The sequence below is a fragment of the Corapipo altera genome, unplaced genomic scaffold, assembly GCF_003945725.1.
Source record: "Corapipo altera isolate COAL_440 unplaced genomic scaffold, ASM394572v1 0, whole genome shotgun sequence".
In the NCBI taxonomy this organism is placed as follows: Eukaryota; Metazoa; Chordata; class Aves; order Passeriformes; family Pipridae; genus Corapipo; species Corapipo altera.
The window spans coordinates 31,387,281-31,401,144 of NW_020884872.1; the positions used below are offsets into that span (position 1 = coordinate 31,387,281).

Sequence of the window (13,864 nt, forward strand, 5' to 3'; positions counted from 1 at the left end):
CTGTGGTTCTATGTGATTCTGGGAGCACAGCAACTCCCTAGCCAGGGTGTACTGTTCCTCTGACTTTAAAGGACAAGCGTGGTTGCTCTTGGTATAAATATTGTCAACGGCTTAGCCTAAATTAAGAATTAACAAGAACAGAAAGCTCGAATCTGCTATATATAGATTTCTGCGACTGAGTTGGCCTGTGTATTTCTGGCTCCCAAATGAATGAATACACGGCGTTGTCCCGGCGCCTGTTGACAATGAATTTACTCCGCATGGATTTTCCCGCGGCAGCAGTAGCAGTGGCTGGGCCAGCGGCAGGGGCAGGGGCGGTGGCAAAGGCAGGGGCAAGGGGGGCGAGCGGCAGGGGCGGGGGGGCCAGCAGCAGTGGCCGGGCCAGCGGCAGCGGCCCCGGAGCCGCCCGTGCCCGCGCCCTGTGCCGTCCCGCGGGCCGCCCTCGGGCCGCTCTGCCCTCGCGCTTTCCCTCCTCCCCGCCCGGTGGTTGGGGCGCGGGGCTGAGGCGAGGCCGTGCCGTAGCAACCGGGCGGTCTCCGGGTTCACAGGCGCACTGAGGGCGGGCGGGCGGTGGCGCGGCCGGAGGCAGGTGAGGGCCGCCGGGCTGGGGGAAGAGAGGCGGCGACAGAGGCGGCGGCCCCACGTCCCGCCGCAGGTCAGCGGCGGCGCGGCCGCGGCGCTGGTGGGGGGTGTGCCGCCGAGCCGTGGTCCTTCACCGCGGAGGCCCCGGCTTCTCTCCCCCGCCCGTTTCCATGCGGCGTATCCGGGGACGCGGCCGGTTACCTCAGGTGACCGCTGCGAGGGCGCAGCGCCGGTGAGTGGCATGGCCATGCCTCACCCTGGCCCTTGCTCCGCACCCCTGCTTCAGGCCCTGCTGGGGTTTTGACCCCTCTGACCCATTTGAGAGAGAACCTTATCAGTATGTATAAATATCTAAAGGGAGGGTGCCAAGAGGATGGAGTCAGGCTCTTCTCCGTGCTGCCAACCACTAGGACACGAGGCAATGGGCAGAAACTGAGCATGTGGAAGAACTTCTTTCCTGTGTGAGTGACCGTGCGCTGGAACAGATTGTTCACAGAGGTTATGGAGCCTCCCTTCTGGAGATACTCCCAAATTGTCTGGATGCAATCCTGTGCCATATGCTCTAGGACAACCCTGCTTCAGCAGGGAGGTTGACCAGATGACCCACTGTGGTCCCTTCCAACCTTTCCTGTTCTGTGATTCTGTGATTCAGTTTCTTCAGTGGGCAGCCGCCCACCTCAGCGCCCCTCCCCCTCCTTTTACCGGGGATTCAGTGTTTTGGATGGTGTGTGGTGGCTTCTTGTGCTATAGGTGGGCTTTCCCGAGGCATTCCCTTCTGTGAGGGGCAGCCAGGTGGAATGGCCTCAGCAAACACTGCCATCCACACGTGTCTTACAAACTCTGAGCAGGTGCTGGGTGAAAGTTTTTGTGGTTTGTTTGCACTGGCCCGAGTGGAAAGCTTAGAGGTGCCCAGATGAACTCTGGTTCATCATTTGAAAATAACCTGTTTGAATTCAGATCTTGGACTGAAGGTTATCCCAGCTGTCATCGATTTTGAACTTGCTGTTTCCAAGACTTGAGGTAAAACTTGCAGTTTCCATTGAAACTTGCTTTGTCTCCTTTCAAATGCTCCTTTTCATACAGAGGCAGTGTTTCATGTCCAGGTGCTGTTCAAGCAGCCGAGCGTGGTGCTGGAGGCTACACCCCTGGGCATCTGGAAAATGTGATGGCACTTGGGATTCATTCTCTGATGCAGGCTGCTGCCTGAAATGTGTCTCAGCTACTACTGTGAGAGTGTCGTGTCACTGTTTCTGCATTCTGAGAGAGAAATGGCACAAGCTTGGTGGCTTGCTACGGCCATTCACTATGGCTCTTTTCTGTGGCTCCTCTGTGGCAAGGGCTCCTTTTTACTGTGCTGATTCCAAGTCTAGGCTAGTCAGGAGCTGTGCTGCTGGGGAGCGTCTTCTGCACAACACCTGGGGAGTTAGGGTGCAGAACAGAGTCCTGTTTTTTTTAAAGTCCTCCCTTCCTTTTACACTGTTCATGTCTTTCTGCATGAGCAGGACAAAGACTGGAATGCTTTATAATTTTCCATATGGGTGTTTAAACCCATATGAGAGGAATAAATAGCATGTTCCATTCTGTAATAAAGAAAGAGGGAAGAGACTAAGTCCTTGGGTTAATATTTTATCCCATTTTTCCTTTTCCTGTGGGAAAAACTGCTTGATGACAATAGCTAACAGCTGTGCCTGCTAAGTGGTTCATAAATATCCCTCATTCATTCATCTTATTTATTAAAAGAAGAACCAAGTAAATGACAAAGCATGATGCCTCAAAGCAGTACTCTCAGCCAATATATACTACCTTGCTTTGTCTGGTGTTTTGTTTTCTGTTCATGTGCTGTGTCTTATTCACAGTTGGGCCTTATACCACATTCTTGTACATGTATACACACATAATTCTTTTTCTTTGTGAATCATCTTGTAGTCTTATAGGCAAAGTTGTGACTCTCTTCACAAAATTGTGTCTCAGATACTCCCAGGTTTAGTAATAAATTGGATTATAACAAAGGTAAGGTATACTGCAAAGCAATAATAGAATATAATACAGCCCGCTGACAGCAGGCCAAAACACCACAGTTATTTTTCTATATTGTCTCTTTTTTATTATAATTTAGAGTGAAGGAAGGGAAATGATATTACCAATTTCCTACTTTCTCATTTTTGAGTATGGGGCTCACTGTGAAATTTGACTTCAGCCTTTCTTGAGATAGGGAGTAGCTATTCTTTTTACTTTATACTATTATTTTTCTTGAGAAAAATCTTGATCTCATGAGGAAAATCTTGATCTCATCCTTCTGCAGTTTATTATTGACTGGACCCGTGGAGCTCATCTCCAGTTCATATTTACCTTTGCATGGCAATATTTTAAATTTCTTAAAACATAATAATTCCTCAGGGTTTAAGAAGAAAGCAAAGAGGAGCTGCCAATCAAGAGATCTGTCATGACTGCCAGTACATCTAAGAGAGTTGCCTGGAGTGACTGTGAGTATTTCAGCACTATTTTTGGATAGATTCCATGTTTTCCCGGATAATTTCCAGTTTCCTTTGAAACTTTGTAGCATGCATGCTGCTAGCTGTGTACAAGCCGTTCTGAAGCTGTGCTGCTCTTCTCTGGGCTGTGTGTGTGGGGTGCTGTGCTTACCTTTATGTGTTTTTGAAGAAGGAGACTGGGAATGACTTGTTCAAGTGGCTACAAACAATGCCTAACTATATACAGAGCTCGAGGAGCTCCAAACCTTCACCTGCCTCTCTCTAGAGTTAACATCTGTGGCTGCTGCTTCTGTGTGGAGCAAAGGAGAAGGGCTGGTAAAATGCCAACCTCTACAGGCATGCCAGCCAGCATCCTGCTTGTAGGACTGATTACTGTGAAAGAGCTGGTGCCAGTCTACACTGTATAGAAGCTCTCTGCCACTGAAAGATGATTTCTGAAGATGGAGTCTCATTTCCTGTAGGTAGTGTTAACTGAGGAATTATCTAATGAACCTTTGTAACCAGGTCAGTTGTTATAATATTTGATCTTAGCAGAGAGTTCTGATCATATTCCATACTAGACTGAAGATTATTTTGTAGTCATTAAAGATAAAAGTATAGTTCTTTGTATTTTGGAGCAGTTTGATGCATGCAGTACATTTACAGGCAACTTACAGTATATGGGTAATGGAGAACTAGGATATACCAGATGATGCTGAGGAAAATAAATAGAAAATTTCAAAGTCCACAGAAAATACACTTAGATACAGCAAGGGTATTTAATCAACTAGAGGCAGCTTAACTCATGCAGAGTATTTTGGAAATGAACAGGAAATACCAAAGTTCTCCTAGAACTTCTGTGCTGAGGAACAGAGGCATTACTGTTGTCACTGCTTCCATTTCTCCCTCAACCACTCTCTGCTCTGAGCTCTCTCTGCTGCCAGATGCAAGCGGAGCAAGCCCAACCAACTATACATCGGTGCTGTGTTCCATGGCCCATAGAATTTAAAATGAAAATGGACCTTCATTTCTATGATTTCCTGTGCATGCACATGATATGTCACAGCCCAGAGCAGATGCTGCCAGAACCATCATTTATACTTGAGGAAAATTGTGTGAGGAGAGGGAGTTTCACCAGCCTTGCAATAAAGTCAGGATCTGCTGTAGGCATTGCTATTGCTTATGGTAGGACTTCAACATATATTTGCTAGGAAATCGTGTTTATTGCATAATGCTACTAAATGTGCATGTAGTGATGGTCTGACAATCTTTCAATGCCTATTATGAGTTCTGATTCCCAAGACTTAGGAGAGATGTCTTAGGAGCTGGAAGAATTTCCATTTGGCAAACCAGACTTAGATTTCAGGGCTTGAATTTCAGCACACAAGAGACATTTTCTTTAATAAATTGAAGATAAATGTGTATGAATGAAGAAAAAAAGATATAACAGCAAGTAGATATGTCGAACTGAGAGCAGCTTTCCAGATTAAGAACATTGTTTATTATAAAAAAAGAAAACAAGAGATGAGCTATATATGTACAGAGGACCATGGAATATAGGTGAAGAAAGGAGATAATTAATTTCATTTGGTTTTGGAATTGTTTGGTTAAAGTATAAAAGTTGTGTTTCCCTCATTTATCTTTACAACAGATGTCTTTGATTCAAAGCACAGGCAAGATCTTGAAGATTCCCATGAGGCCCACAGGAAAGAATCAAAAGAGAAGGAAAGAAGACTGGCAGTCAGTCAGTGGAGCACAGATGTACAATCCCTTGTTTCATCTTCTGAATGGCTTCAACGTTATGGTCTCAAAAGAAACAAATTGTCCCTCTCTCAGATTTTGTCACAGATTGGATTCCAGCACAGGAGAGGTATAAGACAAATCAATAATAGGATAATAAACCCCCTAACTTTGAGTAATCTGTAGGGTCACACTTATTTTGCACCCCAATGTGCACATTGCAGATTTTTACATTGTCTCTTATGATAATGGCAGAAAGGGAAGCTGTATCCATAGTTGCTGATGTTGCCAGTTCAGAGAACTGAGAAACTCCATCTCTCTTTAATATGAGAAGGACTTAGGATCTGAGAAGGGCTTTCCTTACTCAACTCTACTGTTGCTTTACCTGGGCTCCTGTTCACATCCTGTCCAATTTAGCTGTAGTGGGCAGTAGCTCAGGCTGCTGAAGCTGCTAGTATTTTTCCTGCAAATAGCATGTGATAAAATCTCTATCTGTTTTCACATTGCAAATATAACATGTGTCGTGCCATAATCTGCAATCTACTATTGATCATCAGGGTTAGCTAACGTGCTTGGGAATAGTATAGTATTTCCAGGTATTCAGCTTTAAGGAAACAGTTACATTTAATTAGAATTCAGTCTGCTTTTTGTGCAAAGTCAGGCTATAGAAAAATGTTCCTTTGCAGTTATCTGACAGCTGGAGGGGAAGAGTTTGCTAATAATTATTAACTGCTGCCATAATGGTGCTTTGCAGAGCATGGTAAGATATTTCTTTCTTTGAACAGCTTGCTGCCTGAGAAGTAGGAATTGTAATGTATTGCAATTGTTCTAGGTTGCATAACTTAAGATTTTGGCTGGCCTGTGTCCATGGGGCATTGAAAGATCACCAGTGCAGTTCCTGAAACACTGTATGCTGCAGATGAAGAAGAAGCTGTTAAGCAGGGTGAAAGTTGTCACAGTGTTAGGAGCAGAATGTACTGACTTGGCAAGGCAGCATGCTGTACAGATAGCTGCTTTATGACGTTAAATGTTCCCACCCCTAATGTTTTCCTATCAGTGGTGATCCTGTAGAAGATTTCTAGCTACTGAAAGAGCAGAACGCAACCTTTTCCTTAGATGCACTCAATTCTGCACCCATTTAGTTGTGTAAGAGAACAGCATTATCTGTACCAGATTTTGTATTTTGTTTGACAGACAAATATTTGCAAGTCCTGTTGTGAGGTTGCCTAAACCTCCATTTATTAAAGTCATATGTAGCCTTCTGGCCTATAAATAATTAGATGTGGGGTTTTTCCCCACTTCTGACTAAACTATCAGGGAGCAGCAAAAGCAGGGCTACTCTATGAGGGCAGAGTGAGCCAGGAGCCAAAAAGGGACTGCAGCCCAGGCAGTGCCCTCACTGAACATGATGCAGTCCTGCAGCAGGGTGAGCTGATTAACCGTGTCTAGGGCCCAGCCAGGGAGTGCAGCCAGGAGCAACAGGAGATGGAGCTAGAGGTAAGACTAGAGCCAAGGCCATCACACAGGTCTCAGAGTATCCATTAAACAGAACTGCAGACAAGGTTATAATACAGGGCTGAGGGATCTACCCATCAGAGAGGTCCACTAGCAGAACTTGAGACAGGTATACCTATGGCATGGCTAGAGCAGAGACTGTGTGCCCAGGCCTGATGTACCCTGTGAAACTCTGTGTGATGCACCTAGAAACCCCAGCTGAGGCTGATGAGGGCAGTCAGGGCGTGTTGGGGGCCTCAGGGCCCCATCATAGATATAGAACGAAAATAATTGTAGAACAAAAACAAAATTAGAATTTCTCTCAAGTTGCTTAATGTCAAATGCTCAGTACTGATGCATGTGCCTCATATAGATGATATACACATCAGCCTGAAAAATATCTGTTTGAAGTAGTCTTAAAGATTAGCAGCTTGATCTCTTGTAAATTTTACTGTAGATTATGTGACCACCTTGGGGAAACCTGTGGCTTCTCGGTATGCAGATGGTCTGTTTCCTCAGTACAAGAGAGCAGAAGATGGCAGTGTGTATAATGTAAGTGTGACTGACTTGTGGTAACTTCCTTGTGCACTTAGAAGTTATTATCATTGTGGCAGAATGATGTGACTAAAATGCCTCCCTGCATCATAAATACTTAAATTCTTTGTGAGAACTTTATCTTTTGATAATTTTTTCTTCTTTTTTGTCAAACTGTTAGTGATAACCATCAGTGGTAGAAAAGCTAGCTATCTTTTTTCATTTCAAAGTGTTATGCTCTTGCCTTGCTGCAGCATTGCAGTAAATCTTTCCCAGACAAGATGTAGTTTCTAAGCAACATTTAACCTGTCTTGAAAGAGGGAACCCTTAAAAAGAAGATGCTCAGAATGAGTTAAAAAAAATAAAATCATAATCAATAAAACAAATCAGGATGCTGAAATAAGAAGACAAAATGCGCTGTCATTGCCAATGCAAAGCACTGCTTTGCTTAGTCCCAGCAGGTCACAAAAGGCTCAGCCTGTTCTATACAGACAGCTAGCTGGATCTCTGCCCAGGCTTGTGTTCTAAGGAATGTCTTAGCAACAGCTGCTGGCGGCCCTATTGTTAAGAGGATGGATTCTGATTGAAGAGATGTGCCTGTGAGTGGGGAAGGGAGAGAGTTAATTTATAAAGGATTTTATTAAAGCAAGTGGCTTGTAATTTTTTCTGATGACTAGAGTAACTTCTGAGGGACAAGGGTAAAGAACCATTTAAGGGAGCCTTTTTCCCTCATTTTTTTCCCCATATGGAATATCTACATAGTGTCTTTTAATCTTAGGCCATGATGAAAACAGCAGCGAAAATGTTTTTGCCACTATACAAGATCTGGTCAGATCGCATTTAGGATATTGTGTACAATATTGTGTACGATTACCATAGGCTGAGATGAAGCAATTCAAACCAGAGCAGGTACTGGGAAGAGCTAGTAGGATGAACTGCAATGGAGTACTGATCTTCTAAGAGGGCTTGGTTGATGCTGAAATGTAAGTCTGACAAAGGCTGACGAAGGGTAGTGTTATTGCCCCTTGAATGCTACAGACAGGCAAATGACAGGGATAGAGAAAACCTATGGTTTTCTATGCTAAAAGGCATGCTAGTCCAAAAATAAATGGGTATGAATTGCCATGAATAAAATTCATCTGGACAGTCAGAAGTTTTCCAGCCCTCAGAGAAATGGAAATCTAGACTGGCTAAATACAAGTAAGAGAGTATTGCAAGAAAACGTCTTTATTTTAAAATGGAGTTTGGTCAGTGTAGTGCAATAAGCTTCTTTGTATGAGTCTGACTGTCATAGGAGGAAACTGGATTTCTAAATGCTCCTTCCCAAGCCTACATTCCTTTGGCAGACTGCCTGAGACTCTGTATCTGGGAGGCACATTACAGGGCACTAGCTGATATTAAAGAACACAGAAAAATACAAATGAGGGGGGAAAGTGTGCAGACTGACACATAAAATTACTTCTCCCTGAGAAATGTTCTTTTTTAAAAGCATTTGTATAGTCAAGGTTTTGTACTTAGTCCCAGAAAGGTAGTTAGAGATAGAAGGCAATCAGTAAATTGGCTCACATGGGTCAGAGATTTTGGGGGAATATCTTTACTGGAATCTGTGGTGCATTTTTAAACCCACAGGTCATGGTGAATGTGTATGCATGTATTCATAGGGAGGATCTGCTGGTTTTAATTTTGATGCTGAATCTAGACTTTTCTTATATTTCTGAAATGGTATGGGAAGTTTTAGTTGTTGATTGCAGTTATCTGAACTAAATTTGTCTAAGTACCTACCTGCAAATAGTTAATCTGTAATGCTGGCTATTTTTAGTGAAATAATAGTATGAACAAGAAACATTTTGCATTTTCCTTTCAAATGCTAAAGACAAGGTGGAGATTGAAGTGCCCCAAAACCAAACCGTATGCTCCCTTGTATTGCTGTAAAAAAAATTTAAGAGCCAGTCAAAATTCTAGTCTAAGAAGGTACAAAGTTTCTCTGTCTTGTTTGTTCACCCATCTGCTCTGCAGCCCTTTCTACATCCTAGACTGTGTTCAGCTCATTCTAATTGCTCCAGTTTTGAGACAGACAAGTCAGACAACCCACTGGCACTGTCCCATGCTCATATAAAAAGATTATGAAAAGCAATTAGGAACAAAATGCAGTGCCTTTTCTTTATAGCTTAGATGCATTTGTCAAGTATTTGCTCTTGAAATAGTGGAAGGAAAATGGGTTGTTCCTTGGTTGGCATATCTGACACTTGCAAACCAGCTATTGCAGCTGTGCTGAGCTTGGGGCTGCATTTGTATTATTTGTTTTGATGTTCAATTTCCTTCTCTCCCTTATTTAAATGAAGCTGACAGCCAAAAAAGAACTGATTCTTCATTTTGTGGATTGTCTAATGGGAGCTATTGAGCTGTATAAGCAGCGGATGGACTGGTTAACCAGTGAGAGCCGGCAGATATTTGGAGTGATTCAAGAACGGTGCATTGTCATTGTTTTGGATTTTGGCACTGCAGCTCCAGCTGAATTTGATCTCTGTCGGGATGCACTTTCTATGGTACTTGTGGAACAGGTGATCCAAATTGCCAGATTCAACCTCATTTGGTAAGCAGAAAGAATCATAGAATCAGAGTGGTTTGGGTTGGAAGATGCCTTTGAAGGTCATCTGGTCCAACAACCCTGCAATGAGCAGGGACATACTGCACTGGATCACGTTGCTCAAAGCCCCATCCAGCCTGACCTTGAATGTTTCCAGGGATGAGGCATCTCCCACTTCTTTGGGCAACCCATTCCCGTGTTTGAGTACCCTCATTGTAAAAAAATTCTTCTCTATATCTGGTCTGAATCTACTTTCTTTTAGTTTAAAACCATCACCCCTTCTCCTATTGCTACAAGCCCTACTAAAAAGTCTCTCCCAATTTTTCTTATAAGTCCCTTTAAGTGCTGAAAGGCCACAGTCAGGTTTGCCCAGAGCCCTCTCCAAGCTGAACAAAGAAGTCCATGTTGGCCCATTGCTGGAGAATAGAAAGGAGTTGCATATTATATAGACATGTAGTTGTATAAGATGCTTTCTATACTGTAAGTTGTCATGATTCATGTCATTCATCTATAGATTTTGCACCAAGATCCACCCCTAGTCACTTGAACTTGCTACTTCCATTTAAAAGAAGACCACTGTTATCATGAAGAACAGATAAAGAGGAACAGAACCCAAATACTGATATATGCAGTCTACAAATGTAGCACAGAAACCCAAAAAGATAGCTGGACTTTACAATAGCAGTAGTGCCCTTCAGGCATTGAAATATTCGAGAGTGAAAAAGTGAGGTCCTATCTGACCGTCGAGGCATTCTTGTATCTTTAGGCATTAAGGTTTCTGCCTTGCAACTAAATTAACTCTCCACCAAGTGCCATAGGCATAGCGTTTTGTATTTCTATAGCTTTCCATGGTCACAGAAATCAGTAGCAGAACTAGGAAACAATAGTAGATTTCCATAACAAAAGGCAAGCGCTTGTTCCCTAAAAGGAGTAAATGAATTAGCATTTAGTTACAAATAGAGAATAGAAGCAGCTATTCAGATTTTTCCTATCTCTGCTAAAATTCTCATATGCATAAAAGTTTGAACTTGTAAGATTGGGTTTGGATAGATTAGTGGAAAAAAATTATGCACAAATTAGTTCATATAATTTTAAAATTGATTCCACAATGCTAACTTGAAACTGCACTGTGATTCTTAATGCTATTTTACCCAAGCATTGTCTAACAGATTTGTACTGCTCTACTGCTCTATTTTAATTCTCTAGATTGTGATACAACTGAGATTTGAAAAAAAAGAATAATAGAATCATAGAATGGTTTGGGTTGGAAGGGGCATTAAAGATCATCTAGCTCCAATGCCCCTGCCATGGGCAGGGACACCAAGCAGACCAGGTTGCTTAAAGCCCAATCCAACTCGGCCTTGAACACTTCCAGCATTGGGGCATCCACAGTTTCTTTGGGCCACCTGTTGCAGAAGTAGATATTTTCCAAAGTAGATAACTTCCAAAGCAGATAACTTCCATAGCTTTTGAGAAGAACAGAGAACTTTTTCTTGAAAAATGAACTGCAAAGCCAAGTCAAAATTGAGACGTAATAGTTAAGTTCATCAATTTGTTTGGTTTTGCAGGAGAGAGACAAAGGACAATGCAGCATATAAATTATTACTTTAAAAGAATCTTGGGATACATATTTGTCTTTTAGATTTGCAGGAAACTCTTCAAAACAGTGCTTAATGGAATGTCACAGATACTGGAACCAGTCAGTTTTTTAGTTCCTTTTTATGTATAAGTGAACAGTCAAACATGCTCATTTGCTTTGTACTTCTTCCATTAAGACTAAGCCCTTTAACAACTGAAATATCAAAAACCTTAGAACATCACAAATTTCATTTTTGATAGGTAGCTAAAGGTCAACCTTACTAGAAAAAAAGTGTCAGTTAAACTGGTCTGACACAAAGGTTGTGCAGCAAGTTGTAGAACCAAGACCTGTAGAAGTCTCTTTTTTTTTCCATGCACATATTTTAAAACCTGATTGAGTTTTTATGTTATAGTGAGATATGAATCAGGAACTCTTTTTGACATACTTTAGGTTTCCTGACCCTACTTTGGAAACAGTTGTCTCAAAAAAATCATATATAACTACAGTATTTTTCTAATTGTGTTATTTTCCCTCTGCTTCTTTTATTTCAAGTCTAGATTTAGTATCTGTGGTATATGGTAATTATTACTTAAGAATATAAAAGAATTGTAATAATATCAGAACTCTGCTCTCTTGTTCTGCCAGCATTATTCTCACTATTTCTGATTTATAGTTAATCTCATTTTCAGGGCTGCACAGGATCTTATGAAGTGGCAACAGAAACCTACTCCTGTGTCTGACCATACTGTAAAGGCTGCTGTTATGTGGCTCTGGAAGCTGGACCATATGACAGCTGTCAGCCATACCACCTCTGCTGAAGCCCTGCTGGAAGCCATGGGTGATGAGGCGGTAAGCTTATACATCATTTCAGAAGCCTTAAGTAAATCCAAGAATATACAATGCCAGACTGGCTGCTGTGATTTGCCTGATGAATGTTGCAAAGATAAATATTAATGACAGCATTTGGAAAGGGTTTTTTTCCCCACAAGTGTAGCTGCATACTATGCTTACTGATGGCCTGTTTATGTAAATGTACTGTATTTTGAATGCAGAAACTTGTTTATTTTCTTTGCTAGAGTACCCAGAATAAATAATGTATTCAATCATTAAGGGAAAGAGAAAGTATCTTCCCTTCCACTTTCTTTGCTATATATATTTTTCAGGGCTTCAAGCTTGTGAGAAAATTGTTGGTATGAACATTATTGAAGACAGAGAAACCATTTTTATTTTGATATATATCCAATGTGCTAATGAAAAATTATATTTAAAATCCAAAATAGTGATACAGAGATTTATGTAAGCATTAACTCATGGTAGGGATACACAAATCCTTTTTCACCAGCCAGGTTATAGCTAGAGTTTCTTCCATGACAGAGACAAAGCCATGCACAATTATTCCTGCAATTAAATGCTGTTAATTTTGAAAAGTACCATATTACTTTAATCATTATAGCAGAGTCACAAGACATGAAACATATATGCTATCATTTGAGCTAGTCATTTAAAACTTGAGTTATTAAAGAGATATTTTATGACATTTGCTTACAATGTGCATTCTTTCAGTTCCCTAATACCTGAATTTAATCAAAAAATGTGCCTTCTGTGTATGGAGTAGAATCATTGGTTTTAACTGCCACTAACATCCATCCCTGTGCACAGATCCAGTCCTACCTCCTTTATAAGTTTCTTTCTGGGATGTTGTTTGAAGGAGAAGGTAAATTTGGCTTGAGTTACCTTCTGGTTCCCTATGCTGCTGGATTGTTATCCAGATGAACCTAAAAAAGGAATTGTGTGAGGAACAAATTGTGCACCAATGAGACTTTTTATGACTGCTTTTTAAAATGTCTCCTTCATAAATTTTATTAACATTTTCAATATGCAGTATAGTACTGATTTCCTGGTGGGTAACTAAAAAGACCATATTTAGATTTCAGTATTGTTTGGATGAAAAAAAGTCTCGTTGATGGCTCTCTGTTTGAATAAACAGAAATTAAAATCTGTCCAATAGTGAGACATCTATTATTTTTGTCTGGATATAGGTGGGCTATGGGGCAGTCTGGGGGAGTCAACTGTGGCAGGTGCTCAACATAAAAAACCCTTCAATTACTCCTAAATAAAGTGATTATCATTCATAATTGACAGTTCACTTGGGTGCAAATGTCACTGTACTGCAGCTGGTGGAGACCCCACCCAGGCAAAAGCTGTCTACTTACTGAACTTGTCATAAATGACTCATTCCTCAGAAATGGCTTCATCAAAAGAAGTTGCTCCAAAAGAATATCTCTTTTTTTCCCTCTACACATGGCTCTTCCTGTCATTCCTTTAGCTGGCCATTTCTTCTCCTTAGATTTCCTTTCCTCATGAACTGTCTTCTTCTGTAAGGTTGCACTCCTTTGAGCTCTATATGCCACAGATGCATCCACAGTGTCTAACTTGTGGTTCTGTACAGGTGCCACTCCTTGAAGTGTGGATCACCCATCCAAAACATGCCTCCCCACCAAGATCAAGACTATGAGGAACTGTTCATGTTGTTCTCCCTCCTGTTCTTGTATAAAGTTTGTTCGCTTGTTTAGATGTATAAATTAAAATTTTCAAAATATGAAGGACTAAATTGAAAGGTTTCAACCTTCCCCCACTAATCTATAGGAACATTTCCTTTGTGGTATTTCATTGCTGAGTTTGAAGTTGAGTGAATAATCTGTAGTTAGCAATTTTTTTATATTTTCTTGTAAGGAGTTGGTTCTTTATCAACTATGCCCAACAAATGTCAGCATTTTGAAAAGTTGCAGAGGCAGGCAGCGTGAGAAAGTGTGAAAATTTCTATTCTTATTGAACATCAACTTTATGAATTATTGGCAGTCTTAGGAGGGAGGTGGA

General features: G+C 41.5%; 1 protein-coding gene across 1 annotated transcript in view; it reads left to right on the plus strand.

The window, feature by feature from the left end:
• The first annotated feature begins 466 nt into the window (after positions 1–466).
• Positions 467–13,864, plus strand: part of VWA3B (von Willebrand factor A domain containing 3B) — a 70,962-nt gene continuing 57,564 nt past the window's right edge. The window contains 6 exon segments of the mRNA XM_027642341.1: positions 467–589; positions 2,980–3,065; positions 4,705–4,923; positions 6,745–6,839; positions 9,164–9,414; positions 11,677–11,836. Coding sequence (XP_027498142.1) covers positions 3,026–3,065; positions 4,705–4,923; positions 6,745–6,839; positions 9,164–9,414; positions 11,677–11,836 — 765 coding nt within the window. The 5' untranslated portion in view covers positions 467–589; positions 2,980–3,025.